Source organism: Rhinatrema bivittatum, chromosome 1, assembly GCF_901001135.1.
Source record: "Rhinatrema bivittatum chromosome 1, aRhiBiv1.1, whole genome shotgun sequence".
Classification (NCBI taxonomy): Eukaryota; Metazoa; Chordata; class Amphibia; order Gymnophiona; family Rhinatrematidae; genus Rhinatrema; species Rhinatrema bivittatum.
The window spans coordinates 765,825,812-765,853,266 of record NC_042615.1 but is presented as its reverse complement, the minus strand read 5'-3'; the positions used below and the strand labels follow the sequence as shown (position 1 = coordinate 765,853,266).

Below are 27,455 nucleotides of genomic sequence, written 5' to 3'. Positions count from 1 at the left end.
GACCTTACCTGCTGGTATTTTCTACATTTGTATAATTAATTATGAAGTAGCCCAAAGCAAGCAAACAGTTAAAGTAAACATATAAATAGCATAAAACCAAAATTCAACTATTTACAACAAAGATCTACACTGGCAAAAAGTTTGAGATCTTTGGAGACTTGTGATATTTGATTTCTTGGGCAAAAATGTCAAAATGTGACCTTACTGCTGCAAATATTACAATCATACCTAAGTCAGGGTAAATCTACAAAGAACTGTCTCCCACTCTGGGAAGGGTCATGCGTATGGGAGTGAGGTGTGGGGGCATCAGATAAGCTGTGAACAGATATTTCACTCAGAAAACAGTTTTGTGTTGCATTAAAGCACCTATATAGGATCATGTTTTTTCCAGACTTACCTCATGTTTGTCAGCTTTTTGTCCTGCTATAGCCCTATGTTGTCCTAAAAAAGAAAAGACAAAAATCATAGATGTACATTGTTTCCAATCTGATGCTCTAAAAAATTAATACACAATTTCAGGAAGTTACTGGCATGACAATTTGTATGTATGTTGCCAAATAAATGAAGTAAAAAAAACAAACATAGGAAAATTAAAAAAAAAATGCAATGTTAGTAATAACATTAAAATAAAGTTATAAAGTACAGAAATTACTACAAGGACAATACCAAGATTCTGATGCTGGTTAGTTACACTTTGATGCCCTACACTAGAAGTCATCAACCCCTGTCCTCGGCCTTCTTTTTCAGGATATCCACACTGAATATGCATAAGATATTTGTATTCAATGGAGGTAGTGACTGCAAATCTTTAAGCATATTCACTCTGCATACCTTGAAAACCAGACTGGCTGTCAGATCACAAGGATGGAGGTGGAGAACCACTGCCCTTGACAGAATCAGTAGCTTAACAATGTCTCAAATGGATCTTTTAGCAAAGAAGTTCCTTAGTTAAATTCCTATCAGTATTAACATTTTTTTTGTAATATACATATTTATACAGGTAGATAGACCAAATCTGAAAACCTTAAAAAATGAATTAAAAAAACTAGTATATCACAGCTACACGCACTAATGTTGATTGAGGCTCAACTATCCTGTAGCTTTCTATAATGTGGTAATAAACTCCCAGAAGAGACCATGGATCTCTTTAGCATTCAGTTCAAACTTACCATATATATGCTTGTTGATGGTACATTTTTTGAAGGTCATTATGTTCTGTGTCAGTGTGCCTGTTTTATCAGAGAAGACATACTGGATCTGCCCAAGCTGTTCATTCAGAGTAGTGGTCCTGGCCTTTGCTGGGGTATCTTTCTCAGGATAATACATTTGCAGGTCCCAGTCGATAAAATAACTTTGGCCCAAACGAATTACTTCAACACTAGAAGTTTAATCAATGATCAATGTTGAGACACACTGGGCTAACCACACAAACACGGGCATCTATTTTGCAAAATTCCTATATTACATGAATGCTTAAATATCTGGAAAAATTTGACTTGCAGCACCTTTTCTCTTGGTATATAAGAGTGGTAGCCAATCCTGTTCTTGAGGACCGCCGGCCATCCAGTGCTCCTACCATGTGACAGGGGCCGGCCAATGGCACGGATACCCTGTCACATGGTAAGGGCAAAGGGCCATCGGTGCCATCTTTATGAGTGGCAGCCGACGGCCTGAGAATGGGAGATCACTCCTGGGACCACCACTGGACCACCAGGTAATTTTAAAATGTTTTGAGGGGATCGGGAGGGTGGGGGAAGCTAAGGGGTCATTTTTAAAGGGTTGGGTGGGGTTTTTTTTTTTTTTTTTTTTTTTTTTTTTTAAATCGGGCCATCGATGCCATTTTTGAGTGGCAGCCAAAATGGTGCTGATGACCCCAGAGCGGGAGATCAATCCCCGCGCCCCCACTGGACCACCAGGTACTCGTAAAAAGTTTTGGGGGGGTTCGGGAGGGTGGGGGAAGGTAAGGGGTCAATTTTAAAGGGTCAGGCCTCACCAAAAAAAAATTAACGATGTGAATCGGAACAGATTCCGATTCACATCTCCACTGATCAGATTTTTTTCTCCCTCCAGCCGAACCCGATCGTTAAGACCATCGGGCACACGATTCACATCCCTAGTATAAATACCTAACTACTAGAAAGGCCTTTTAGCTAATTCTATCTGTCTCTCAAGTGGTGAAATGAGCACTTTGCAGCATTATTGTGGTATTATCGCAAAGTGCGAAAAGTTAACACAATTTGCGGAAATACCTAAGCGAAGCGCTAAGATAACACACATTGCGATAAATAAGCTATTACCATAAAACACACCCTTTTTATATTGCATGCGATATTTACTGCTTTTTGATAAATCTAGGCCTAAGATCCTATGAAGTACTCAAAATGATATATTTCACAATGTAATGAAATTTACAAATCTTCTCCCTAGAGCTCACCAAAAATCTCCAGAGGTGGCAGAGAATTTGACAATAAGTCTTCTCTGAAAAGAAACGTGAAAAATTTGCTCTTATACCAAATTGTGCAGGACTACTGGTCTTTCACAACATGTCTGGATTATTTCTGCCCTGCCCTCCTAACCACGTCACCTCTCTCCTGGCACAGCATATACCATTCCTACCAAGTTAAGAGTTTTTCAATCTTACAAAGTAAAAATCCAAAGACGTATTTAATTACCTGACGTAGAGGGAAATGGGCACCATGGTATTGAGAACAATGATGTAGCCCCAAAAAGCGAGGAAACCACGATAAGAGGGGCTGTAATTATATCCATCATTCAAGTACCAAGATATATTATTTTTGTCGAATTGATCTTCCCAAAATGTATGTCCAATGGCAAGGCCAGCAGATACCAAAATAAGGAGAACAAAGATCTGAAAGAGAATGTTTTATAGTTATAAAGTTTGTTTGATGAAGATGTCAGCCCACTGAGCTAAATGTTCTTCTAATCATCTGACTAACCATAACAGACAACAAATAAAACTCAATCATGTGTTTCACAATTCCTAGGACATGGGTGAATACATAGGGCCTCATTTAATAAACATTAGTTTTTGTAATTTTAGCATGCCCTTCTGAATAATGCTCAAGGCAGCTTACATCATTAGAATTCAGGTTTAATAAGTCCCTGCCCCAAAGAGATTACAATAAGTGGGTACCTGAGGCAATGGGAAACAGTGACTTGCTTAAGGTCCCAAGAAGTGTCAGTCGGGGAATAGGATTTGAACCCTGGCTTTCCTGGTTCCCAACCCAATGCTCTAACTACTAGGCTACTTCTGCAAGGATTTTTTTTCCTCCATTCTCTCTCTGGGAATGTAAGGTTAGTAAATAGAGCCCCTAGTGTACAACAAATCCTGCAATGTACTATTATGCATATGGAAATAAAAAAATAAATAGGAGCTACATTGTTCGGCTAATGCCGAATACTAACGTGTTGTCCTTTTACATATCTTAGACTGATTTCTTCATAGATTTTCTATTTTTATCTTTTTTAGATAGGGCAAAATGCAAATTGTAAACAATCTGATATAGTCAAAGCAAAAAAAATATTTTCAAGACATATTATTTAAAAAAAAAAATCCCCCAGTTCAGCATAAAGTAGTTTGTATAATCTTTACCGTGTAAACCATATAGTTCATCAAATAGTCAATTTTTGTCCTTTTCAACCTGGTTTTCCCACTGTTTCTCATTATTTTAGTGTCTGCTCCTAAAAACGAGGAAAAAAGCAGAAGGAAACCACAAAACAGTTTATAAAAGTCATCCAACTAATCAAAAAAATGTCTATATTAAATTATATTGCTTAGTTTCATACACTGGAATATATAATACATTAGTACTCTGTATCACACATACCTGCAAAGATCACCAGCCCATGGCAGTAGTCAGTGTTTCGTATTTTACAGCCACGCAGCAAAATTTTATCTGCATCCAGTGGATGACCCCTGCTTCTCCAGAACATTGTGCCTAGGAACTTGTCCAATCTATTATTGGGTTCTTCACATTCAATTAATCCTAAAAGGCATTTTAAAATGAAAGGTGAATTTTAGAACATAACATAAGAAATTGCCATACTGGGACAGACCAAGGGTCCATCAAGCCCAGCATCCTGTTTACAATAGTGGCCAAACCAGGATACAAGTATCTGGCAAATACCCCCAAACTAAGTATATCCCACACTACTGATGTTAGTGATAGCAGTGGCTATTGTCCAAGTCAACTTGATTAATAGCAGGTAATGGACTTCTTCTCCAAGAACTTATCCAAACCTTTTTTTAAACCCAGCTACATTAACTGCACAACCACATCCCCTGGAAACAAATTCCAGAGTTTAATTGTGCGTTGAGTGAAAAAGAATTTTCTCTGATTAGTTTTAAATGTGCTACATGCTAACTTCATGGAGCGCCCCCTAGTCCTGTTATCCAAAAGAGTAAATAAAAGATTCACATTTACCCATTCTAGACCTCTCATGATTTTAAACACCTCTATCATATCCCTCAGCTGTCTCTATTCCAAGCTGATTAGCCCAAACCTCTTTAGTCTTTCCTCACAGGGGAGCTGTTCCATCCCCTTTATCATTTTGATCGCCCTTTTCTGTAACTTCTCCATCGCAACTATATCTTTCTTGAGATGTGGCAACCAGAATTGTACACAGTATTCAAGGTGCGGTCTCACCATGGAGCAATAGAGGCATTGTGACATTTTCCGTTTCATTCATCATTCCCTTCCTAATAATTCTTAACATTCTGTTTGCTTTTTTGACTGCCACAGCACACTGAGCAAACGATTTCAATGTATTACCCACGATGACGCCTAGGTCTCGTTCCTGGATGGTAGCTCCTAATATGGAACCTAATATCATGTAACTACTGCATGGGTTATTTTTCCCTATATGCATCATCTTGCACTTATTCACATTAAATTTCATCTGCCATTTGGATGCCCAATTTTCTAGTCTCACAAGGTCCTCCTGCAATTTATCACAATCTGCTTGTGATTTAACTACTCTGAATAATTTTGTATCTGCAAATTTGATTACCTCACTCTTATTCCTTTCCAGATCATTTATAAAATTTAATGAAAAGCAGAGGTGCTAATACAGATCTTTTAGGCACTCCACTGTATACCCTTTTCCACTGAGAAACTTGTCCATTTAATCCTGTTTCCTGCCTTTCAACCAGTTTGTAATCCACGAAAGGACATTGCCATCTATCCTTTGACTTTTTACTTTTTTTTAGAAACTTCTCATGAGAAACTTTGTCAAATGCCTTCTGAAAATTCAAATACATTACATCTACAGGTTCACCTTTATCTATATGCTTATTAACCCATTCAAAAAAGTGAAGCAGATTTGTGAGGCAAGATTTGCCTTGGATAAAGCCATGCCAACTTTGTTCCATTAAAACATATTTCTATATGTTCTGTGATTTTGATATTTAGAACACTTTCCACTATTTTTCCTGGCACTGAAGTCAGGCTAACTGGTCTGTAGTTTCCGGGATTGTCCCTGGAGCCCATTTTAAATATTGGGGTTATATTAGCTACCCTCCAGTCTTTAGGTACAATGTTGAGATTACTTACCTGATAATCTCATTTTCCTTAGTGTAGACAGATGGACTCAGAACAAGTGGGTATAGTGTGCTCGTGCTAGCAGTTGGAGATGGATCTGACGTCAGCACGGGTACATATACCCCCACAGGAAGTGAAGCAACTCAGTAATCTTCCTTGCAAAAGCTGTTATGGATATATGTGTACTGACGATCAATGAATGAGTGAAACAGGATTCCCCTGACCGATTGATAGTAGCTGGAGACCGCCAGCGCTTCCAACCAGAAGGCGTCGACACCTGGTAGAGTGGACGCTCTTATGTAAGAAAATGACATGGCTTACCTTGAATCGGTGAAACCCATGTACACCGGCAGCTGGGCGGGATGCTGAGTCCATCTGTCTACACTAAGGAAAACGAGATTATCAGGTAAGTAATCTCAACATTTCCTAGCGTGTAGCCAGATGGACTCAGAACAAGTGGGATGTACAAAAGCATTACTCCCGGACTGGGCGGGAGGCTGCCTGAGGACCGCGTAGGACCGCCCTCGCAAATGTTGTGTCCTCCCTGGCCTGGACATCCAGACGGTAAAATCTGGAAAAGGTATGGAGGGAGGACTATGTCGCCGCCTTACATATTTCTGCGAGCGACAGCATCCTCGATTCTGCTCAAGATGCTGCTTGCGCTCTGGTAGAATGAGCCTTGACCTGTAAACGTGGTGACTTTCCGGCCTCTACGTAGGCCGCTCTGATAACTTCTTTGATCCAACGGGCTATGGTAGGCCGAGAGGCCGCTTCCCCTTGCTTCTTCCTGCTGTGAAGGATGAACAGATGGTCCGTCTTTCGTACTGCTTCTGTCATTTCCAGGTATCTGGGCAGCAATCTGCCGATGTCGAGATGGCGTAGCAAACTCCCTTCTTCAGATTTCTTCAAACCCGCCGTGGTTGGCAAGGATATGGTTTGGTTGAGGTGAAAGCGTGAGACCACTTTAGGTAAAAAGGAGGGAACCGTGCGAAGATGGATAGCCTCAGGCGTGATTCTGAGAAAGGGATCACGGCAGGACAGTGCTTGTAGCTCGGAGATGCGGCGTGCTGAACACACCGCCAGCAAGAACACCATCTTCAAAGTTAGCGAATGGAGAGACAGGCCCCGAAGGGGTCTGAAGGTGGATCCCGCGAGGAAATCCAAAACTATGTTGAGGTTCCACAGGGGCACTGGCCACTTCAGTGGTGGACGAATGTGCTTGACTCCTTTCAGGAAGCGGGAAACATCTGGGTGCGTGGCAATGGTCTTGCCATCCCTCCTGGGACCGTAGCAAGACAGCGCAGCCACCTGAACCTTGATGGAGCTGAGGGAGAGACCCTTCTGAAGCCCCTCCTGCAAGAAATCCAGAATAGGGATTGTGGTCGCATGTGGATTGGTGCCATGAGTGTCGCACCAGGCTTCAAATACTCTCCAGATCCTTATGTAAGTGAGGGATGTGGAAAACTTGCAGGCTAGGAGGAGCGTATCTATCACCGGCTCCGAGTAACCTCTTTTCTTCAGCCTAGCCCTCTCAATGGCCAGACCGTAAGAGAGAATTGAGCCGGATTCTCGTGGAGGATGGGACCTTGATGAAGCAGGTCCCTGAGAGGAGGCAGGGGGAGGGGCTCCCCTGTCAGTAGTCTTCTCATGTCCGCTTACCAAAGTCTTCTTGGCCAGTCTGGTGCCACTAGAAGAAATAGGCCTCTGTGACTCATTCTTGTGAAGAAGAGCGCCCAGCAGGGGCCACGGAGGAAAGGCGTATAGCAGAGTCCCTGGAGGCCATGGCTGAACCAGGGCATCGATCCCGTGAGAGAACAGATCTCACTTGCAGCTGAAGTATCTGGGTACTTGAGCATTGGATCTGTCCGCTAATAGGTCCATGTCCGGAATCCCCCACTGATCCACGATCATCTGGAAGGCTGTGGGGGACAGCTGCCATTCTCCCGGATTTATGCTTTCCCTGCTGAGGAAGTCGGCCGCGGTGTTGTCTCTTCCGGCAATGTGGACGGCGGAGATGTCCTGGAGATTTGCCTCTGCCCAAGCCATCAGCGGGGCTATCTCTAGGGACACCTGTTGGCTTCTGGTTCCGCCCTGTCGGTTGATGTATGCCACCATGGTGGCATTGTCAGACATCACTCTTGCTCTGTTCCTCAGTCTGTGAGCAAATCGCAGGCAGGCTAACCTGACAGCCCGTGCCTCTAGGCGGTTGATGTTCCACCGCGACTCTTCTCTGTTCCACCGCCCTTGGGCGGTGAGCTCTTCGCAGTGTGCTCCTCATCCGCTCAGGCTGGCATCTGTGGTGAGCAGAGTCCACATGGGGGAGGACATCCTCGACCCCCTGGTCGTGTGGTTGGGCTGCAACCACCACCGTAGCTGGGTCCGCACTCTGGTGGGTAGAGGCAGATGCACGGAATAATTCCGGAAGCGTGGCCTCCATCGAAAGAGGAGGGAGCGTTGCAGTGGTCTCATATGGGCCCGCGCCCAGGGTACCACTTTCAGGGTGGATGCCATGAGACCGAGAACCTGCAGATAGTCCCAAGCAATGGGCTGGCTGGCTCCCATCAAGGACCGTAGACGCATCTGGAGTTTTAACCTCCTCTTTGATGTGAGGCTGACTGTGTCTGCCTGGGTGTCAAACTGGACTCCCAGGTATTCCAGTGATTGGGAAGGCTGTAGGCAGCTCTTGTTTAGGTTGACTACCCATCCCAGGCTTTCCAGAAGGGCGATCACTCTGTTGGTTGCCCGATGGCTCTCCTCTCGTGATTTCGCTCTGATCAGCCAATCGTCTAGGTAGGGATGGACAAGAATTCCTTCCCGTCTGAGTGCCGCTGCTACTGCCACGATCACCTTGGTGAAGGTCCGCGGCGCCGTGGCTAACCCGAAGGGCAAAGCCCGGAATTGGAAGTGTTGTCCCAGAACCTTGAAGCGGAGGTAGCGCTGATGATCCCGATGGATCGTGGTATGCAGGTAGGCTTCTGACAAGTCTAAGGCCGTGAGGAATTCTCCTGGCTGTACTGCGGTCTTGACTGAGCGCAGAGTCTCCATGTGAAACCTCGGGACCCTTAAGTATCGGTTGACGGACTTGAGGTCCAATACGGGCCGGAAAGTGCCCTCTTTCTTGGGTACCATGAAATAAATGGAATAATGCCCAGAATCCATTTCCCTTGCAGGTACTGGGATAATGGCTTACAAGGACAGGAGCCTCGCCAGGGTAGCTTCCAATGCTGCCTTCTTGTGGATTGGACTCAGAGATTCCACAAACCTGTACAGAGGGATGTGATGGAAGTCCAGATAATACCCCTCTCTGATGATGGCGAGGACCCACTGGTCCGACGTAATCTCGACCCATCTGGGGTAGAAGAGGGTTAACCTGCCCCCTATGGCTCCGTCCCCCGGATGGATCGGCTGATTCTCATTGTGAGGTGCGGCCGGATCCTGAACCCGAGCCGGCTCCCCTCTTGTTCTGCTTGGACCGAAAGGACTGGGTCCTAGCCTGAGGACGAGGTGCCTGATAGCGACTCCTATAGGGGGTGAAGCGTTGGGAGCTTCTACCTCTGGAGGGCCTCGGAAAGGCGCGCTGGTTCCTCTTGGACCTGTCTTCCGGCAGCTGAGGTACTGGAGAGGCACCCCATGTGCTGGCCAGTTTATCTAGGTCGCTGCCAAACAGAAGAGACCCCTTGAACGGCATTCTAGTGAGACTTGTCTTAGAAGGGGCGTCAGCTGACCAGTTTCGTATCCAGAGCTGCCTCCTGGCTGCTACTGAGGATGAGACCCCCTTGGCTGTCGTACGGACTAGGTCGGAGGCGGCATCCGTAAGGAACAAGAGAGCTGACTCCATGTCAGCTGCCGGAGCATTGTTCCTGACCTGTGACAAAACAGGAACACGTTACCACTGTGCAGCAGGTTGCGATTCGCAAAGACAGAGCTGCTACCTCAAAGGTATGTTTCAGGATGGCGTCCAGGCGTCTGTCATGAGCGTCCTTGAGTGCCGCCCCCCCCTCCACTGGAATGGTAGTGCGCTTGACCACAGCGCTAACCAAGGCGTCCACCTGAGGGCACGCCAGCATATCCTTGATTGCTGGGTCCAGGGGGTACATGCCCGACAGAGCCCGACCCCCTTTGAATGAGGCCTCTGGCGCATTCCACTCCAAGTCGATCAGCTGTTGCGCCGCTTGCAGGAAGGGGAAATGGCGGGCAATGGGACGAAGACCCTCCAGCAGGGGGTTCTGCGTGGATGCCTCCATGGTACTGGGGCCTGGAATAGCCAACTCAGTCAGGCACTGAGAAACCAGGTCGGAGAGATCTTCCTTGGGAAAGAACCGCCTCATAGTTCGGTATGGCTCTATCCACGAGGGAAAGTAGAAAATAGAAAGTAGATTTGGACATGCTCAGTGAGCGTGCAGGCACTCCAAACTGCTTTGGAGACGGAAATTACTGAGTTGCTTCACTTCCTGCTAGCATGAGCACACTATACCCACTTGTTCTGAGTCCATCTGGCTACACGCTAGGAAATAGATCATTTTAATGGAGTGATAATTGACACTGAACTGAATATGAAACATATCTTTCAAAATAAGAGAAGGTTACAACAAACTTATGACTCTTAGGAGATTAAAACCCATGCTAACAAACAACTTCTGATCAGTGCTACAAGCATTAATCTTTGCAAGCACTGACTATTGTAATGCCCTACTCCTGGGTTTACCATACACAACAATTAGACCACTCCAGATACTGCAAAACACAGCGGCGACCATCTCACTGACACCCTAATTGAACTACACTGGCTACCCATTGAACAGAGAATACAATACAAATCACTATGTACCATACACAAATTAATCCATATCGAAAAAACAGAATGGCTAAACACTGTACTGAAAGTACACATCCCCAACATGAACCTGAGATCCGCAAACAAGGCATTACTAACTATTCTCTCTGTTAAAACTGCAAGACTAACTCAAGTAAGGGATAGAGCCCTATCATTAGCAGGGCCTACATTATGGAACACCATGCCATCAGAAATCAGACTGCAAAAAGACAAACTATTCAAAAAGAGCCTAAAAACATGGCTATTTAAACAAGCATACCACAAAGAGAATGGAGAATAGAATCCAAAGAATTGTAGAAAGCAATGAGTTTGTGCTTTAACACGACACCCCTACTCATAATGAGTGTTTTTACTTTTAAGCAGTAACAGATAACATGTAAATTAATAATTTTGAACCGACCTGATAAACCTAAACACACCTCACCTAGCATCTTATAGCTATTATGAAACTCTGTACCATATCTTACAGGCACCTGTCTAGATGTTAAAATAACAGTTAAACATTAAGTGCCTTATTGTTAACCGTTGTGACGACTTCTAGCTTAACGACGGTATAGAAAAGAGTTTAAATAAATAAATAAAAGGTTACTAATTTTTACTAACAGATCGGAAATTTCATTTGAGTTTCTTTGGGACCCTGGTGTGTATACCATCCGGTCCAGGTGATTTACTACTCCTTCAGTTTGTCAATCAAGCCTACCATATCTTCTAGGTTCACCGTGATTTGGTTCAGTCCATCTGAATCATTACCCATGAAAGCAGTTCTAGAGAATGTTATCTCCCCAACATCCCCTTCATTAAACACCAAAACAAAGAATTCCTTTTATCTTCTCTAAATGTCCCTTTAACCCCTCGATCATCTAAACGGTCCAACTGACTCCCTCGCAGGCTTTCTGCTTTGAATGTATTTAAAAAGGTTTTTACTGTGAGTTTTTGCCTCTATGGCCAACTTCTTTTCAAACTCTCTCTTAGCCTGTCTTATCAATGTCTTACATTTAACTTGCTAATGCTCATACTTTATCCTATTTTCTTCTGTTAGATCCTTCTTCAAATTTTTGAATGGAGATCTTTTGGCTACAATAGCTTTTCATCTCACCTTTTAACCATGCTAATAATCGTTTTGCCTTCCTTCCACCTCTTTTAATGTGTGGAATACATCTGAACTGTGCTTCTAGGATTTTTGTTTTGTTTTTTTGGGGGGTTTTTGTTTGTTTGTTTTTTTTTTAAACAATGCCCAGGCCTCTTGCACACTTACTACCTTTGTAGCTGCTACTTTCAGTTTTTTTTCTATTTTTCTCAAAGTTTCCCTTTTGAAAGTTTAACACCAGAGCCGTGGATTTGCTTACTGTCCCCCTTCCAGTCATTAATTAAAATTTGATCATATTTTGATCACTATTTCCAAGCAGCCCCACCACCGTTACCTCTCTCACCAAACCGTGTGCTCCACTAAGAATTAGATCTAAAATTGCTCCCTCTCTTGTTGGTTCCTGAACCAATTGCTCCATAAAACTCATTTATTCCCCAGGAACTTTAGCTCTCTAGCATGTCCTGATGTTACATTTACCTTGTCAATTGAAATCTCCCATTATTACTGCACTACCAATTTGATTAGCTTCCTTAATTTCTCTTAGCATTTCACTGGCCATCTCACCATTTTGGCCAGGTGGATGGTAGTATACTATACTCTTCCTTAACACACAAGGAATTTCTATCTATAAAGATTCAATTGCGCATTTAGTCTCATGCAGGATCGTCATCCTGTTAGACTCTATGCCATCCTGGACATAAAGTGCCATGCTGCATCCCAGATGCTCCTTTCTGTCATTGCGACAATTTGTACCCCACTATAGCACTGTCCCATTGGTTATCCTTCTTCCACCATGTCTATGAGATGCCAATTAAGTCTGTCATAATTCACTGCTATACATTCTAATTCTCCCATCTTACTTAAGACTTCTGGCATTAGCATACAAACATTTAAAAAGTGTGTTTTTTGTTTGTATTTTCATTCTGCTTTTTTAATTGATAGGGATAAATTGGAATCTTGAACTACTTTTCTTATTATTGGAATCTCACTGTTGGGATGCCCTAATTCTAATACATCATTAGTATCCTTTGAAGATACCTCTCTCCAAACCATGTGCTGCTGAGCAACTGTCGGCTTTCCCCTCTGTTCTAGTTTAAAAGCTGCTTTATCTCCTTTTTAAAAACTCTTTATTGCTGCAGTTCTAAGGGTTTAGAGATGCTGGTCTACAAACATGAAATAGAATACTTTCATGGGGTAACTGCTTAGCTGAAAATGATCACTTTAGCCTCAGAGTTAACTGTCATAATTGTTGACTGCACTGCAGTTATTTTTGTGGTTTGTATACCTGGCCATACTCTCGCACTGTCAAAAAAAAAAAGTCTCTGGAAGCTATCTGCATTCTAAGCCTTGCCTGGAAGCCTCATACAAAAACAAATATAAAGCAGATAGGGTCAAAAGACAACAAAGATGGGAAATCCTACATTTTGATTGCAAAGAATACCAGAAAACAAGAATTGAATCATGCCAAGAAAACATCCATTACTTTTTCTTTTGGGAAAGGGAATTATTATCATCATTTATGTTTGATGGCTGTTACTATGAACAAATAAAAGGCACAGTTATAGGGGAAACTAAGGCCCAGATGTAGCAAACTTATAATTAGGCAATTTTTGAGCAACTTTGGTTGCCTTCATCTCTTTGAAAAGCACATTAAAATTTGTGTCGCTTTTAGTTTCATACATTGGCACCTTCTGAGTTAGACATTTTTTTGAATGCTTGAATTCTTGTGACAGACATCTAAAATTCACTCACAAGGTCAAGAGTAATTCAGTGTCTTTTTGGACATTACAATTAGTCTGAGAAACATTTTGAGTTTTCAGTCTTTAGGATCTCAACAATCACAATGCTTTGTTGAAAGTCTCCAGATGTCATCCCAAGAAACTGCATGAAAGTTTTCTCATGGGTCATTTTTGCTTTTTCTATAGGGTCTTACCCTAGGGATACTGTAAAGCTGTGATCCATTTAGATTATTTTTATTATAAGTAGACAAAAAAAGTTTTAAATAAAATATATACCCAATCTAGATTTATTGCTACATTCATGTATTAGAGAGAACCGCAATGGTTTGCTTTGCATTATTCTCCGCAAATACAATTGGGATCAACTAAGTATGACCAATAGAAGTTTCTACAATTTCATGAAGTAGTTCAACAAATGCTGCTTTTTGCTCTTAAGAGAAGAAAATGTGAGATATTTTATAGTCAGTTCTTTTTATGAGTACACAAACATGGCACCATCTCTGGATAAATGCTTATTTTATGATCCGTCTTTCCACTGTGATACACCGTCCAATACTACAGTTGAGAATTGCTGTTTTGATCCACATGTAAATCAGCTTGAGTAAAATATATAAAAACAGTGTACTTGTAAACCTACTCTGCATAGAAAAGACAAAGCATCCATAGGTGTCTGCATTTCAGGACACTAATTGGTTATGATACAAAAAAATGGATACTACTAGTTGCATATTGTTTAACATTGCAACATTACTGAAGTTTTAACATTTCCAGTATGGGACATTCCTCAAAAAAAGTCCTCTGGGTGGGGGACTTTGATAAAAAATTGCTGGTGGACTGGGAACAGAAATGAATATTTTCCCTCAATTTGATTATACTGCATGATTTTAACAAAAAAGATAGAACGGTTGATATTTCAGTGATTTTTTAAGGAACTGTTGCTTCTCTCTCTTTTTCTCCTTGTGCTTATTAGCTGGTAATGTTCCAATTGGTGCCTTCCATAGTTTCAGTCTCCTATTAGAGAATTATAAGAATTATTGTGACTGGAGCATATTGTGACTGGAGCATTTTGGCCTCTCTGCTCCTATGGTACATTTGAGACTTGGGGACAAGTTGAACGTTGTAGGGTCCTACTTCGATTGCTCTACTTCAACAAAGTTCTTTTTAACAACTTGTACAACATATTTCTTGTCTCTATATTACAGTTAATAATGAAGACTGCCCCCAAAGTAGGGCCATGTATCAGAACAGACTGTGTCAGGTTTTCCTCAAACTAACGGGCCGATACAGTACAAATCGCGGGACAGCGGGCGAGCGCCCACTCTCCCAGCGTGCGCACAGGACATTCTCCTGTGTGCGCGATACAGTAATTTATTTAAATTAGGGCCCGTGGTAAAAAGAGGCGCTAGGACAGGACAGGACAGGAGCGGCGGCTGTCAGCGAGTTTGACAGCCAACGCTCAATTTTGCCGGCGTCTGTTCTTGAGCCTGCTGACAGCCACGGGTTCGGAAACCGGACACCGGCAAAATTGAGAGTCTGGTTTTCAACCCGCGAGCCTAGTTCAATTTTTTTTTTCTTTTTTTTTTTTTTAACTTTCGGGACCTCCAACTTAATATCGCCATGATATTAAGTTGGAGGGTGCACAGAAAAGCAGTTTCTACTGCTTTTCTGTGCACTTCCCCGGTGCCGACCTTTGGGTAGGCGCTAATTTCTTAAAGTAAAATGTGCGGCTTGGCTGCAAATTTTACTTACTGAATCGCGCGGGAATACCTAATAGCGCCCTCAACATGCATTTGCATGTTGAGGGCGCTATTAGGTATTCCCGCGCGCACAGGCTGCCTCCGTTCCCTCTGAGGCCGCGCGGGAATTAGGTATTCCCGCGCGGCCTCGGAGGGAACGGAGGCAGCCTGTGCGCGCTGAGCCGCGCAGCCTGCCTCCGTTCCCTCCGAGGCCGCTCCAATTTCGGAGCGGCCTCGGAGGGAACTTTCCTTCGCCCTCCCCCATCTTCCCCTCCCTAACCCACCCCCCCTGGCCCTATCTAAACCCCCCCTTACCTTTGTCGGCAAAGTTACGTCGGCTGCCCCGCTCCGTGGTTCGGTCCCGGGGGCTGTTCCGGAGGCCGCGGCCACGCCCCCGGAACGCCGCGTCATCCCGCCACGCCCCCCACCATGCCCCCAACAGGAAGCCCCGGGACTTACGCGCATCCCGGGGCGCTGCGCGCGCCGGCGGCCTATGCAAAATAGGCGCGCGCAGGGGTTTTAAAATCCGCCCCATTATGTAAAAAGTTAAAACATCTGAAAAGTTACTTTTTTTCAAACTTGTTTAAGATATCACAAATGTGTTTTTGTTTTGAGTAAATACTGTGAACTTAATTAAATAACAAATAGTTTTAAAACAGGTAAATTTTAAAATATTTACATACAATTACATACATAAAATATTTACATACAATTACATACAATACAAAAAAGAGGGTCGCCTGCGGTCGGGGCCTTGGCCCTAAAGGCAAGGCCCCGACCGCAGGTGACCCTCTTCGACCGCGGACGCCGCCCTCGCCGGACCCCCCCTCCACCCGCCGACGATGCCTGTGCTCCGCGCGGCCGGCGCAAGACCCATCGGTGTCCGGAGCCCTCCCTGCAGCCTCGTTCAACCTACCAGGACGCTTAGGCAGGCAAGGCAGGCAAGTGAAGGCAGCCCTCCCTACTCGCGAGGTCCGCCCACCCCTCCGACGTCCACCGCAGACGCTGCTTCCGGCCACCCGCGGCCCTAAAGGCGAGCCTAAGGAGCGTGACCAAGGAGCCCGCCCCTTAGTGCACCCTTTGAGCACCCTCCGGCTGCACTGCTGCTCCACAGGACCCAACCGCTGCTTGACCCGTCCTTTACGTGCCATGGTCTGCCAGCAGCTCTGTGACTCCAGGCACCCATTAAGGTTACCTGCCCCAAGCACCCATATTCAGCAAAAACTTCACACGCCTCAGGTGACTCCTATATTTCGCAGCTTGCTGTTAGCATATGTACCATTAATATCTGCTCTTGATTATCTGACACCGTTTTATATGCTTCAACCTCTATTAATTCACTGTTACAGTCACTGTTCTCCGCCGATATACTATTTGTGACTGCAACCTCACTGTTTATCTCCTCCTGCTATCTACCCCTCGCCAACAGCACTGACCATTCCTCCTTATCCCCCCACCATGGCCAGCAATTCCAGCCTCCCCATCCCACGCATCCATCACCCCTCCCATAGAACACATCACCCCATATTAACTACCCAGCCCACCCAGCGCAGATCCTTCCTCCTTCCTATCCTCGTCTCCCCATTCACTCAGCTCCTAGGTCTCACCACCCTCTTCATCATGCTTATGAATGCTCAGTCCCTATCCAAGAAAACTGTCATACTGTCTGACCTACTAGATGACCATCAGCCAGACATATGCGCCGTCACTGAAACTTGGCTCAAGGACTCTGATATCGTCCTACTCAATCAGCTCCCTTCTGACACCTACGACTTTTTCTCCATCCCTAGACCCAAGAAACGAGGTGGTAGTCTCCTCCTTGCTGCTAAAAAGCACATGAATCTCAAACCTGTAAATATCATCACACCACACAAATTAGAGATTGGGCTTTTCAAATCTCAGTATCTCCAGGTCTGCCTAGTATATGCCCCCCCCTAGCATTCTCGAACACAATCCCTCCCCCCTTATTGAATTAATCTCCAATAACATCAACAGCGATGCCCCTGCTATTATCCTGGGGGATTTCAACCTCCATGTTGATGCTACCCCCCACTCCTCCTCCTGCAAAGCCATCGGCTTCACCCAAGTCATCACCTTCCCCATGCACAAAGCAGGGCACACCTTGGACCTCCTCTTTGTCAACTCCAGCATCAATCTATCCTCTAAGCCACGCTGTACCCCTGTCCCATGGTCCAATCATGCTATTGTCAATTAATCCCTCTCTATAAAGATACCCAAACCATCCAATCCCCCCCTCCACTACATCTTTTGTCTACAGAAAATCCTGCCCCAGTGAGGACCTCACCTCAGCCTTCGCCAGCTTTTCGTTGAAACTCAACTGCTCAACTCCGAACGCAGCCGTAGACTCTTGGAGCCACATCACCCTAGATATCGCAAACAAACTGTGCCCTATCACCACACACAAAATTAAACCATCGGCAAAAAAGCAAAACCCATTGTACTCCCCAGACCTTAAACCAATGAAATATGAGCTCAGGCAGAAAGAACGCACATGGCGTAAAGACCCATCCCCGCAAAAAGCATCCATATTCAAATCCTCACTACATCTCTATAGGCTAGCCACCCTTAAAGCCAAATGAGACTACTACGCCCTAAGAATCCACGATTACAAATATAACCCCAAAGCCCTCTTCACCTATGTTTCTACCCTTACCAAACACACATCCCCCCCTATTCCTGACAGCGAAGCCAGCAGCAAATGTGAAGAACTGGGACGCTACTTTCATGACAAAATCGCAACCATCCTCCTCCAATTTCCCCCCACTCCATCTTCGCTCCCCGCTGCCACAGGCCCTGCCCCACCCTTGTCCCCCTTTAACGACCTTGAACTCGTTTCATCTACTGAAATCGCATCTATCCTCAAAAAGATGAAACCTGCAACTCATCCCTCAGACACTATCCCTACCAAAGCCCTCCTCACTATACTTAACATCAGCAATGGGTTTAGAGATGATGTCTTCAACTGCTCCCTCTCTTCAGGCATTGTTCCACTCAAGCATGCCGTGGTCAAACCACTGCTCAAAAAACCCGCTCTTGACCCCAAGGACCCTGCCAACTTTCGCCCCATCTCCAATCTCCCATTCATCTCAAAAGTCATGGAGAAGTTAGTCAACTCGCAACTTACAGAATTCCTTGAAACTCACAACCTTCTCCACCCCTCCCAATTTGGCTTCCGTAAACACCTTAACACTGAGACCCTCTTACTTTCCTTGACCGACTACTTACTCAGGGGAATGGATCAAGGTCACAGCTACATTCTTGCCCTACTGGACATTTCAGCAGCGTTCGATACCATAAATCACACCCATCTCCTTGCCCACCTAACTGACATTGGCCTTTCCGGCACAGCCCTTAAGTGGTTCTCATCCTACCTTGACAATAGGCAATTCACCATAAAAATAGGCAATGCTTAGTCCTCTCACTACGCCCTCGCCCAAGGAGTCCCCCAAGGCTCCTCCCTCTCTTCTACCCTCTTTAACATTTACCTCACCCCCTTTTATCAGAACTTGGCCTCAAATTCTCTCTCTATGCTGATGATGTGCAAATCATCATACCCATTCAAGGCACCCTATCTGATGACCTTGAATCCTGGGGAAACCATCTCGCTGCCATCAATTCCCTACTTACCAACCTCCATCTTGCTCTAAACACTGCCAAAACTGAACTCCTCCTCATATCCCATCACCTCCCTACCAACCCCGCACTCACAACGGACTCTGCTGTCAAGATTCCTCATGCTCAGCCCTGCGCAAGGAACCTAGGGGTCCTAATTGACCAACAACTGAACTTCAAAAAACACATCAGTGCCACACTCAAAGAGGGTTTCTTCAAACTTAAAGTATTAAAAAACCTGAAACCTCTCCTTCACGCTAGTGACTTCCGCACTGTCGTCCAGGCTACACTGGCATCCAAGATGGACTACTGTAACTCCCTCTTTCTTGGCCTACCCTACTGCTCCATAAAGCCCCTCCAAATGCTACAGAACGCTGTAGCCAGAACCCTCTCCAACGCTCACAAATACGACCACATCTCCCCTAGCCTGAAGGACCTTCATTGGCTCCCTATTCCCTCCCGTATCCTCTATAAATCCCTGACCATTATCCATAAAGCCTTATACTCCCATCACTCCAACTGGCTGGTAGACCCCCTCCAATTCGCCTGCTCAAATCGACCAACAAGGACCACAAACAAAGGGTCCCTCCATGTGCCATCCCTAAAGAAAGCACACCTCACAGCTACAAGGGATCGGACGCTTTCCATTGCTGGACCTGTGCACTGGAACTCACTCCCAACCCACCTCAGACTTGAACCTTGCATCACCAAATTCAGAGCCCAACTCAAAACCTGGCTATTCAAACAAGCCTTTCCCCAAAACCCTTGACGAATATTGAATTGTGATAGATCATGATCTGAATTTGACTATGACCTTGTTTTTTATGACTTTATAGTTCCCTTGTTAATTATTCATATTGTTCCTATTCTTCTCTGCTCTCCTTTTGGTTTATTGTACCCCCTACCCTTCCCCTGTTACTTGTAATTTCCATTGCTTTTGTTCCATGTAAACCAAGGTGATGTTTCGACTAACTTCGGTATAGAAGATTCTTTAAATAAAATAAATAAATAATTTTGAAAACGTGCTTAACATCAGAGCGTAGAGAGGGGTAGTGGGTATACAGAGTCCCATTACTTGTCATGGAAAATGGTGAAGAGGCAAAGAAACACTTTTTGACATGTCACACAAGAAGTCGTCATTCTTGTTCTAAGTTTTTTTTTTTGTTTGTTTTTTTTATCATAAGTAGCTTTATAATTGCTAACATGACACTTGTGCTTTGTTTTTGCTAGACAGGCATATGCCACAGGGAGAGAAACTAGATATAAATGCTGTATTAACATAAAAGAACTGGGCCACAGGGTTACAGCAGATAATTTAGAATGGACCAAGACCATGCAGAGACTGCAGCTAGTAACAAGCCCCAAGATAACATTTGCATATGAAGCAAGGGCTAATTAATAAGGAAAGTGAGAGCACACAGCCATTCAAATTAATTTATAGTAGAAACCCAATCATAGAAATTTTGACAATTATGTAACCTAGTTTTGGGATGGAACGACGACAATATATAGGATTTTACACTTATCAGTGAAATCATTTGAGAGAGAATTTTATACTAGTGCTTTGCATAGCACTGTCAGTCTCTCTCTCCATAAGATGGTGTTATATTACTTTATAGCATTTAAACAAAAAGATTTTGTACACATCTGTTGGCGCTAAGCATCTATTTCAGAGAACCACAAGAGATAGTTACTAGTTAGGTACTTAGTCCCTGGATAGCTTGGGGAAAATATCCCCTTTAAAAGAGCAACTAACACTAAGCTGCTTAGATGCAAGATACATAGATGCTTTTGTATCTATGTGGCTTGTGGTTGATTTTCAAAGAAAGTATCCAGGTAGATTCCTTTGGAAATTGGCTACGGATTGTGTGGTGATAGAAATACACATGTATTTGTACTGTGTACATCTGTGGATAATGTACTGGAATGCACATCTACTGTAAAATTTAACGGACATGAATTATTTGTAAAACCAGAAATTTACTCATCACATCCCTTACTCAAAACACACTGGCTTCTAGGCGGTCATGAAAATTGTGTTAATAGCATTTAAAAATTTTCTACAGTGACATAGTGGAATTGTTGATTTGTACGGTGGAACTGCTGTAAATCTTAGGCACTTTTAAGAATGCATCATGTAAGCCTTTGTGGTCAGTGGAGCAACACCTGATCTATGGAACTCTTTCCCTACTTTCTTACCAGCCACTAACATAGTGCTTTATCACCAGCTGAAAACATTGCTCTTCAGTCAAAGCCACAAACCCACACTCTCCAAATAGGCCAACCCAGCAGATATATAACCTTCACCCACCTCCAATTTTTGTTTCCTTTATACCCTAATGGAGAAATTACTTACCTGATAATTTCGTTTTCCTTAATGTAGACAGATGGACTCAGGACCAGTGGGTTATGTGCTCTTCTGCTAGCAGATGGGAGACTGAGTCAGATTTCAAAGCTGACATCACCTTAGATATACCCCTGCAGAGACCTCAGCTCCTCAGTATCCTCCTGAAAAGCCATTGTGGATATATATCTTGCATGAACAACTTTCTAAAACTGATTAAACTTGATTAAACTCACTCAACTGATTTCAAAAACTGGAGACCGCCAGTGCACTCAACCAAGTTAACGCTGACCCCAGACTCACTGCAGGTGTCCTTAGAGGTAGGCAACAGCTTACCCATATTTGATTTAATCTCGAGGTTCATTTTCCAAGGCCCTCTTTCTCTGGGGGCAGCCGTGGGCGGGATGCTGAGTCCATCTTTCTACACTAAGGAAAACAGAATTATCAAGTAAGTAATTTCTCCATTTCCTAGCATGAAGCCAGATTGACTCAGGACCAGTGGGATGTTCAAAAGCTACTCCCGGACAGGGCGGGAGCTGCCCGTGGCCCACTTAGTACTGCCCTTGTGAAGGCTGCATCTTCTCATGCCTGAATATCCAGGCGGAAGAACCTGGAGAAGGTGTGTAAGGAGGACCACGTCGCCGCTCGACAGAACTCGGCGGGCAACTAATTTGGCTTCTGCCCAGGATGCTACCTGGGCCCTAGTAGAATGAACCTTAACCTGTAGGGGTAAGGGCTTTCCTGCCTCTATTTAAGTTGCCTTGATTACTTCCTTGATCCAGCAAGCTATGGTCGCTCACGAAGCAGCTTCACCTTGATTCTTCCCGCTGTGGAGGACAAACAGGTGATCTGTTTTGCGAACCTGTTCAGATTGTTCCAGGTATCGCATCAGGAGTCTGCCAACATTTAGATGGCGAGTAAGGTGGTAGTCTTCGAGTCCTTGTGTTCCTCCGGAGATGGTATTATTCAAATTAAACTCTGAGACCACTTTTGGTAGAAAGGGCGTTGAGTGACTTCATATCGTCCTATAGAAATTCCAGAATCATGGGCATCTTAGCCATCCACAAGGATACCCCGCGATCCTCACACCAGGCTTTGAATATTCTCCAGATCCGTATGTATGCCAGCTATGTTGAGAACTTGCGCACGCGGAGCAGGGTGTCAATCATGGCCTTCGAGTAACTGCGCTTCTTCAGGCGAGTCCTCTCAAAGGCCAGACCATAAGAGAGAATCGAGACGGATCTTCGTAAAGAATCGGGCCCTGCGTGGAGGTAGTCACAGAGGGCTCCCCGCAAGGAGTCTTTGCATGTCTGCATATCATGGGCATCTTGGCCAATTCGGGGCCACTAGAAGAACTAGTCCCCTGTGGTATCCTATCTTGCGGATGACCTTGTCCAGTAGTGGCCATGGGGGGGAAGGCGTACAGTAAGTCCTCCTCTAGCCAGGTCTGGATGAGGCCGTCTATCCCTTGGGAGTGCAGCTCTAGTCTTCAGCTGAAGAATCTGGGGACTTGGGCATTGAGAGAGGTGGCAAGTAGGTCCATGGCTGGGAGACCCCAGTGATTTACTATCAGTTGGAATGCTCTGTTTGACAGCGCCCATTCCCCTGGGTCCAGGCTTTCTCTGCTGAGATGTTGTCTTTCCCTGTGATGTGGGAGGCAGCGATCCCTTGTAGGTTTTCCCTCTACCCATGTCATGAGGTCTATTTTCCAGAGACAGCTGCTGGCTTCTGGTTCCTCCCTGGTGGTTGATGTAGGCAACCGTTGTAACGTTGTCAGACATTACTCAGATCGCTTGCCCTCTGAGCCTGTGGCTGAATCGCAGGCATGCTAGTCTGACTGCTCGAGCTTCCAGGCGGTTTATGTTCCATCCCACCTCTTCCTTGTTTCATTGTCCCTGGGCAGTCAGTTCCTGACAGTGGGCTCCCCACCCTCGTAGGCTCGCATCTGTGGTGAGCACGATCCAGTTCTGTGGGGATAGGCTTACTCCCCTGCTCAAGTGGTCTTCCTGTAGCCAACACTGAAGCTGAGAACATACCTCTGTTGGTAGCTGGAGGTGAATTGAGTAGTTCTGGGACAGTGGGTTCCAGCGTGACAGTAAGGAGCGCGGGAGAGATCGCATGTGAGCCCTTAACCATGGAACGACCAACAGGTTTGATGGCATGAGCCAGAGGACTTGGATAGACCCATACCTTGGGACGTGTACTGGGCATCAATCGTCGTAATTGTTCCATCAGCTTCCTTCTGCTCAGGTGAGGGAGGAAGACCTTGTTCTGTTTGGTGTCGAAACAGGCCCCAGATACTCTAGAGACTGAGAGGGTTGTAGGTTGCTCTTAGCCGTGTTCACAACCCAAGTTCCTGCAGTAGGTTCTTGAATCTGCTGGTCACCTGTCTGCTTTCTTCCAAAGGCTTTGCCCTGATCAGCCAGTCGTCCAAGTAAGGGTGTACCAAGATCCCTTCCTTCCTCAGTGTTGCTGCCACAACCACCATAATTTTGGAGAATATTCTGGGGGTGGTTGCTAATCTGAAGGATAGCACTCGGAACTGGTAATAGTGTCCCAGTACCGCAAAGTGTAGAAAACACTGGTGATCTTGGTGGACTGGGATGTGAGGGTAGGCTTCGGAGAGGTCCAGGGAGGTTAGGAACTCTCCTGGCTGTACTGCCATTATTACGGAGCAGACCGTCTCCATGCGGAAGTGTAGTATCCGCAGATGACTGTTTACGTTCTTGAGATCCAAGATGGGTCGGAATGAGCCTTCTTTCTTTGGGACGATAAAATTGATGGAATAACACCTCGTATTTTGTTGGGATGTAGGAATATGAGTTATAGCCTTCAGACTGAGTAGTCTTGTCAGAGTGGCTTCCAATGCCAGTCTCTTGGTGCGTGAATGGCAGGGTGATATCATAAATTTGTCCCGAGGGATGCTGCAGAACTCCAGAGAGTAACCTTCTTGAATGATGTTTAGTGCCTATTTGTCCAATGTGATCTTGACCCATCATTGGTAGAAGAGGGAAGGTCGACCCCCTATTTCATCTTCCTGTGGATGGGTCGGCCCATCCCCCAGGCCTGTTCCTCTTGATTTGTTGGTTCCGACAGGGCTGGGACCTTGCGGAGGAGGGACGAGGTGCCTGGAATGCAGAGTTTCTGTAGGGTCGAAAGCGTTGAAAGCCTCTGCCCCTAGATGTGCTCCGGTAGCCGAGGTACTGGAGATTCACCCCACTTGCTGGCTAACTTCTCCAATTCGCTTCCGAATAAGAGAGATCCTTTAAAGGGCATTCTTGTGAGATTCACTTTAGAGGTCATGTCAGCAGACCAATTCCGCAACCATAACTGTCTTCTGGCCGCCACTACTGAGGCTATTCCTCTGGCTGAGGTCTGCACCAGATCTGAGTTTGTGTCCATCAGGAAGGCTGCTGCAGGTTCAATAGTTTCGCTTTGAGACGGCACAGACCATGGCGTCCACTTTTGGGAAGCGCAGGCATTCCTTGGTTGCTGGTTCCAGAGGGTACAAGACTTCCAAGGTCTGACCTCCTTTAAAGCTGGCCTCCGGAGCATCCCACTCCAGGTCAATCAGTTCCTGGATGGCTTCCATCATTGGAAAGTAGCATGAGGCCTTACAAAGGGACACCAAGATGGGGTTCTTCTTTGGTTCCGCCAAAGGGTCTGTGCCTGGAATACCCAGAGTCTGGGAAACAAGGGCTGGTAATTCATCCCAGTGGAAGAAGTGAAGCATGGTTCTGTATGGTTCCAGGCCTGGAGGGATTTCTCCTTCTTCCAGAGAGCCACCATTATCTGAGTTGTCCGGGTCCCTGTCAGGGAAATTCTTGGTTAGGCGAGGCATATCTCGAGGCATCTGAGCAGGGCCGGGAGTATCTTGTGCTTCCGGCAGGGGATGCACCCAGGCCACAGCCAGGGCTGATTGCGCCAGAACAAAGGCTCACAGCCCCTTGAAAAATTCTAACCAGGAGAAGGTTCCTGGGTCCATGTTAATCCCAGGGGGAGTTGGAGTCGGGACACCTGAGGTGCCCTCTTGTGGAGAAGCAGTTTTGGAGTTGCACAGCTCTGGGGTGCTATCATATGTAGTAGTTCCGGTCCCATCCTCAGACAGTGAGGGAACAGGCTTTGGTGCCCCCTGGGCTTCTTTGCAATGACACAGGCAGGACTCCAGTTCAGGCTATGCAGCTCTGATGTGACAGGCTGTGCAAAGAGAGTGCCTTCTGGGCTTCTTGGACGCCAGTACCATTGCCTCTGTCTAGGCGCAGAGGTAATGTGCTTCAATGTACGCGCAGTTATGCGCATGAGCACAATGCGTGCGTGTAGCTTTAAGCGCAGCTGTGCCCTTAGTTATGCACGCAGTTTTGCGCGTGTCTACGTTGAAGGTGCACAAGTTGGGCGCATTGACTGACCAGCCTGCTCTGCGCGTACCACCAGACAAGAAGGGAAGATGGTGCCGTCACCCCCGCGCATAAGATGGCACGCCCCCCCCCCCCCGAGGGTCTCCATATGTCCGGACCCCCTGCACCGGTCCGGGGCCTACCCAACCAAGGCTACTCAACCCGATTGGTGCTCCCTTTTACCACGCTGGGTGAAATTTGAAATCGGAACCCTTAGTTCAAAGTTTTCCTCTTACCTGGTCTCTGTGCTTACCGATCACGTGCTGGGACAGTCTCCATCTGTGGGGGGGGGGGGGGGGGAAAGAGAGGGTTTTTCCTTCACCACCGTGCTCGGATGTGCACCTGCTGCCTTTCAACCATTCTAGGGGCCAAGTCCACGCTGGGGTTACGGGCTACCGGACCAAGGCACACCTCTGAGGGATATCGAAATCACCTCAGGAATTCTCAAGTGGGGGAGGGACCCTTGGGTATCACCGCAGGAGAGCGGGACTAGTCTTCTTAAGGTAAATTTTGTCTTCTTGCTGTAATTTCCTAACACTGTGCTAGTGTGTGGGATAGTGCCCACATCTGCTAGGAGACTGAGAGATACTGGGGAGCGGAGGTCACTGCAGGGGTATATCTAGGATGATGTCAGCTTTGAAATCTGACTCCATCTCCCATCTGCTAGCAGAAGAGCACATAACCCACTGGTCTTGAGTCCATCTGGCTACACGCTAGGAAGAGACATGTATCTAATTCCAGCCTACAATATCTATGCATACAACCACTAAGCTTTAGTTTAACTCTACTGCAATTTATTTTTATCTGCTTTAGCAGCCCCTCTAACCCTATTGTAATCTGCTCTGAAATGGCCTACCGGTCACAAAAAGTGGGACAGAAATGAAATTTTAATTTCATTTCGGGATGTTTTGTCATTTTTAAAATGCCATAGGAACCTCAACAATATGTTATATCATGGTGTTATTACTCACCTTAAATAACACAAATTACTAAAATATTTTTGTTGTTCCAGCATATGCTATTTGCAAAATCTGCAAAGTGTGTATATATATATACAAACATACACATTTATACATACTGGGGTTCTCAATCTAGTCCTCAGGACACACATAGCCAGTTAAGTTTCAGGATATCAACAATGAATATGCACGAGATAGATTTGCATGATTGAAAACCTGACTAGGTGTCCTGGTGTAGCTAGGTGGAAAGCATGGCATTGGGAACTAATGGCAAAGGAAAAGGGTAGATATAGGAGTTTCTTGCCTGATGAATAGGGTTCACAAAGAGGGATGGGGGGCAAGAAAAGAGAAGATGTAGTGAGGTGTGGCTCCTGCTGGGTTCCTCAATTTCTAGCAGCTAGGAATAAATATGTTAACTTGCCTTGTACCTCAAAGTAAGGACTGGAATGCATACTTCCCCACAAGATGGTGCAATACTGCAACATTCTGTACTGCTACTGGTCAGGAAACCGATGTATTGGGTTTTCATTAGTTATACATGTGGGGCCCCCTCTGGGATCCCTATGAAGGTGTGAACTTGTAGAAGGACAATGCACTTGAAGGAGGGGAGAGGAATGCACCGTGTCTGGTACAGCACTTCTCATATTAGGAGAGTTAGCCAGAGGGTAACAGCCTATCTAAAAACAGGTACCCCTTAGTGGTTTGTGTGGATTTTGAGCATGCTTTTGAGAAGGAAGAAGCTTTTCTGCTTAGTTCCTGTTAATTTATAAAAGCAAGACCATAAGCCTTAGAGTAGAGTCCTAGAAGGGTATTTTTAATCTTAAAACTCATACCCAATGAGTAACCAACCAATTCCAAAGTCTGGGAGGAAAGTCAAGAAGCAGGTTACTCATCAGGTGCTCATCATCTACTTGCTGTGAAATTGCCCATCTGGTACCACAGGAAATAGGAGAGAACAGTAGAGAATTCAAGGAGCAGCTGTGGATTTTCAATGGGAGCCCTTAAGGGAATGGAATACACTTTGAGGAAGGGAATTTCATGTTCAGGTCCAAGATAGGAAAGGACCTTAAAGGATGCATTAAAGGATCACAATTTTACTTATACAGTTACAGGTTTACAGATTTCAGCACCTGGTTGTATCTTCCAAGACAGACAAGTAGGAAATGGC

General features: G+C 45.3%; 1 protein-coding gene across 3 annotated transcripts in view; it reads right to left on the bottom strand.

Annotated features, from left to right (window-relative positions):
• Nucleotides 1-27,455, bottom strand: part of ATP8B1 (ATPase phospholipid transporting 8B1) — a 275,982-nt gene that overhangs the window by 84,333 nt on the left and 164,194 nt on the right. For all 3 annotated transcript variants that reach the window (XM_029579627.1, XM_029579621.1, XM_029579613.1), the window contains 5 exons: nt 3,849-4,007; nt 3,614-3,702; nt 2,673-2,869; nt 1,170-1,378; nt 398-441 (listed from right to left, as the gene is read on the bottom strand). In XM_029579627.1, coding sequence (XP_029435487.1) covers nt 398-441; nt 1,170-1,378; nt 2,673-2,869; nt 3,614-3,702; nt 3,849-4,007 — 698 coding nt within the window. The remainder of the gene's footprint in view (nt 1-397; nt 442-1,169; nt 1,379-2,672; nt 2,870-3,613; nt 3,703-3,848; nt 4,008-27,455) is intronic.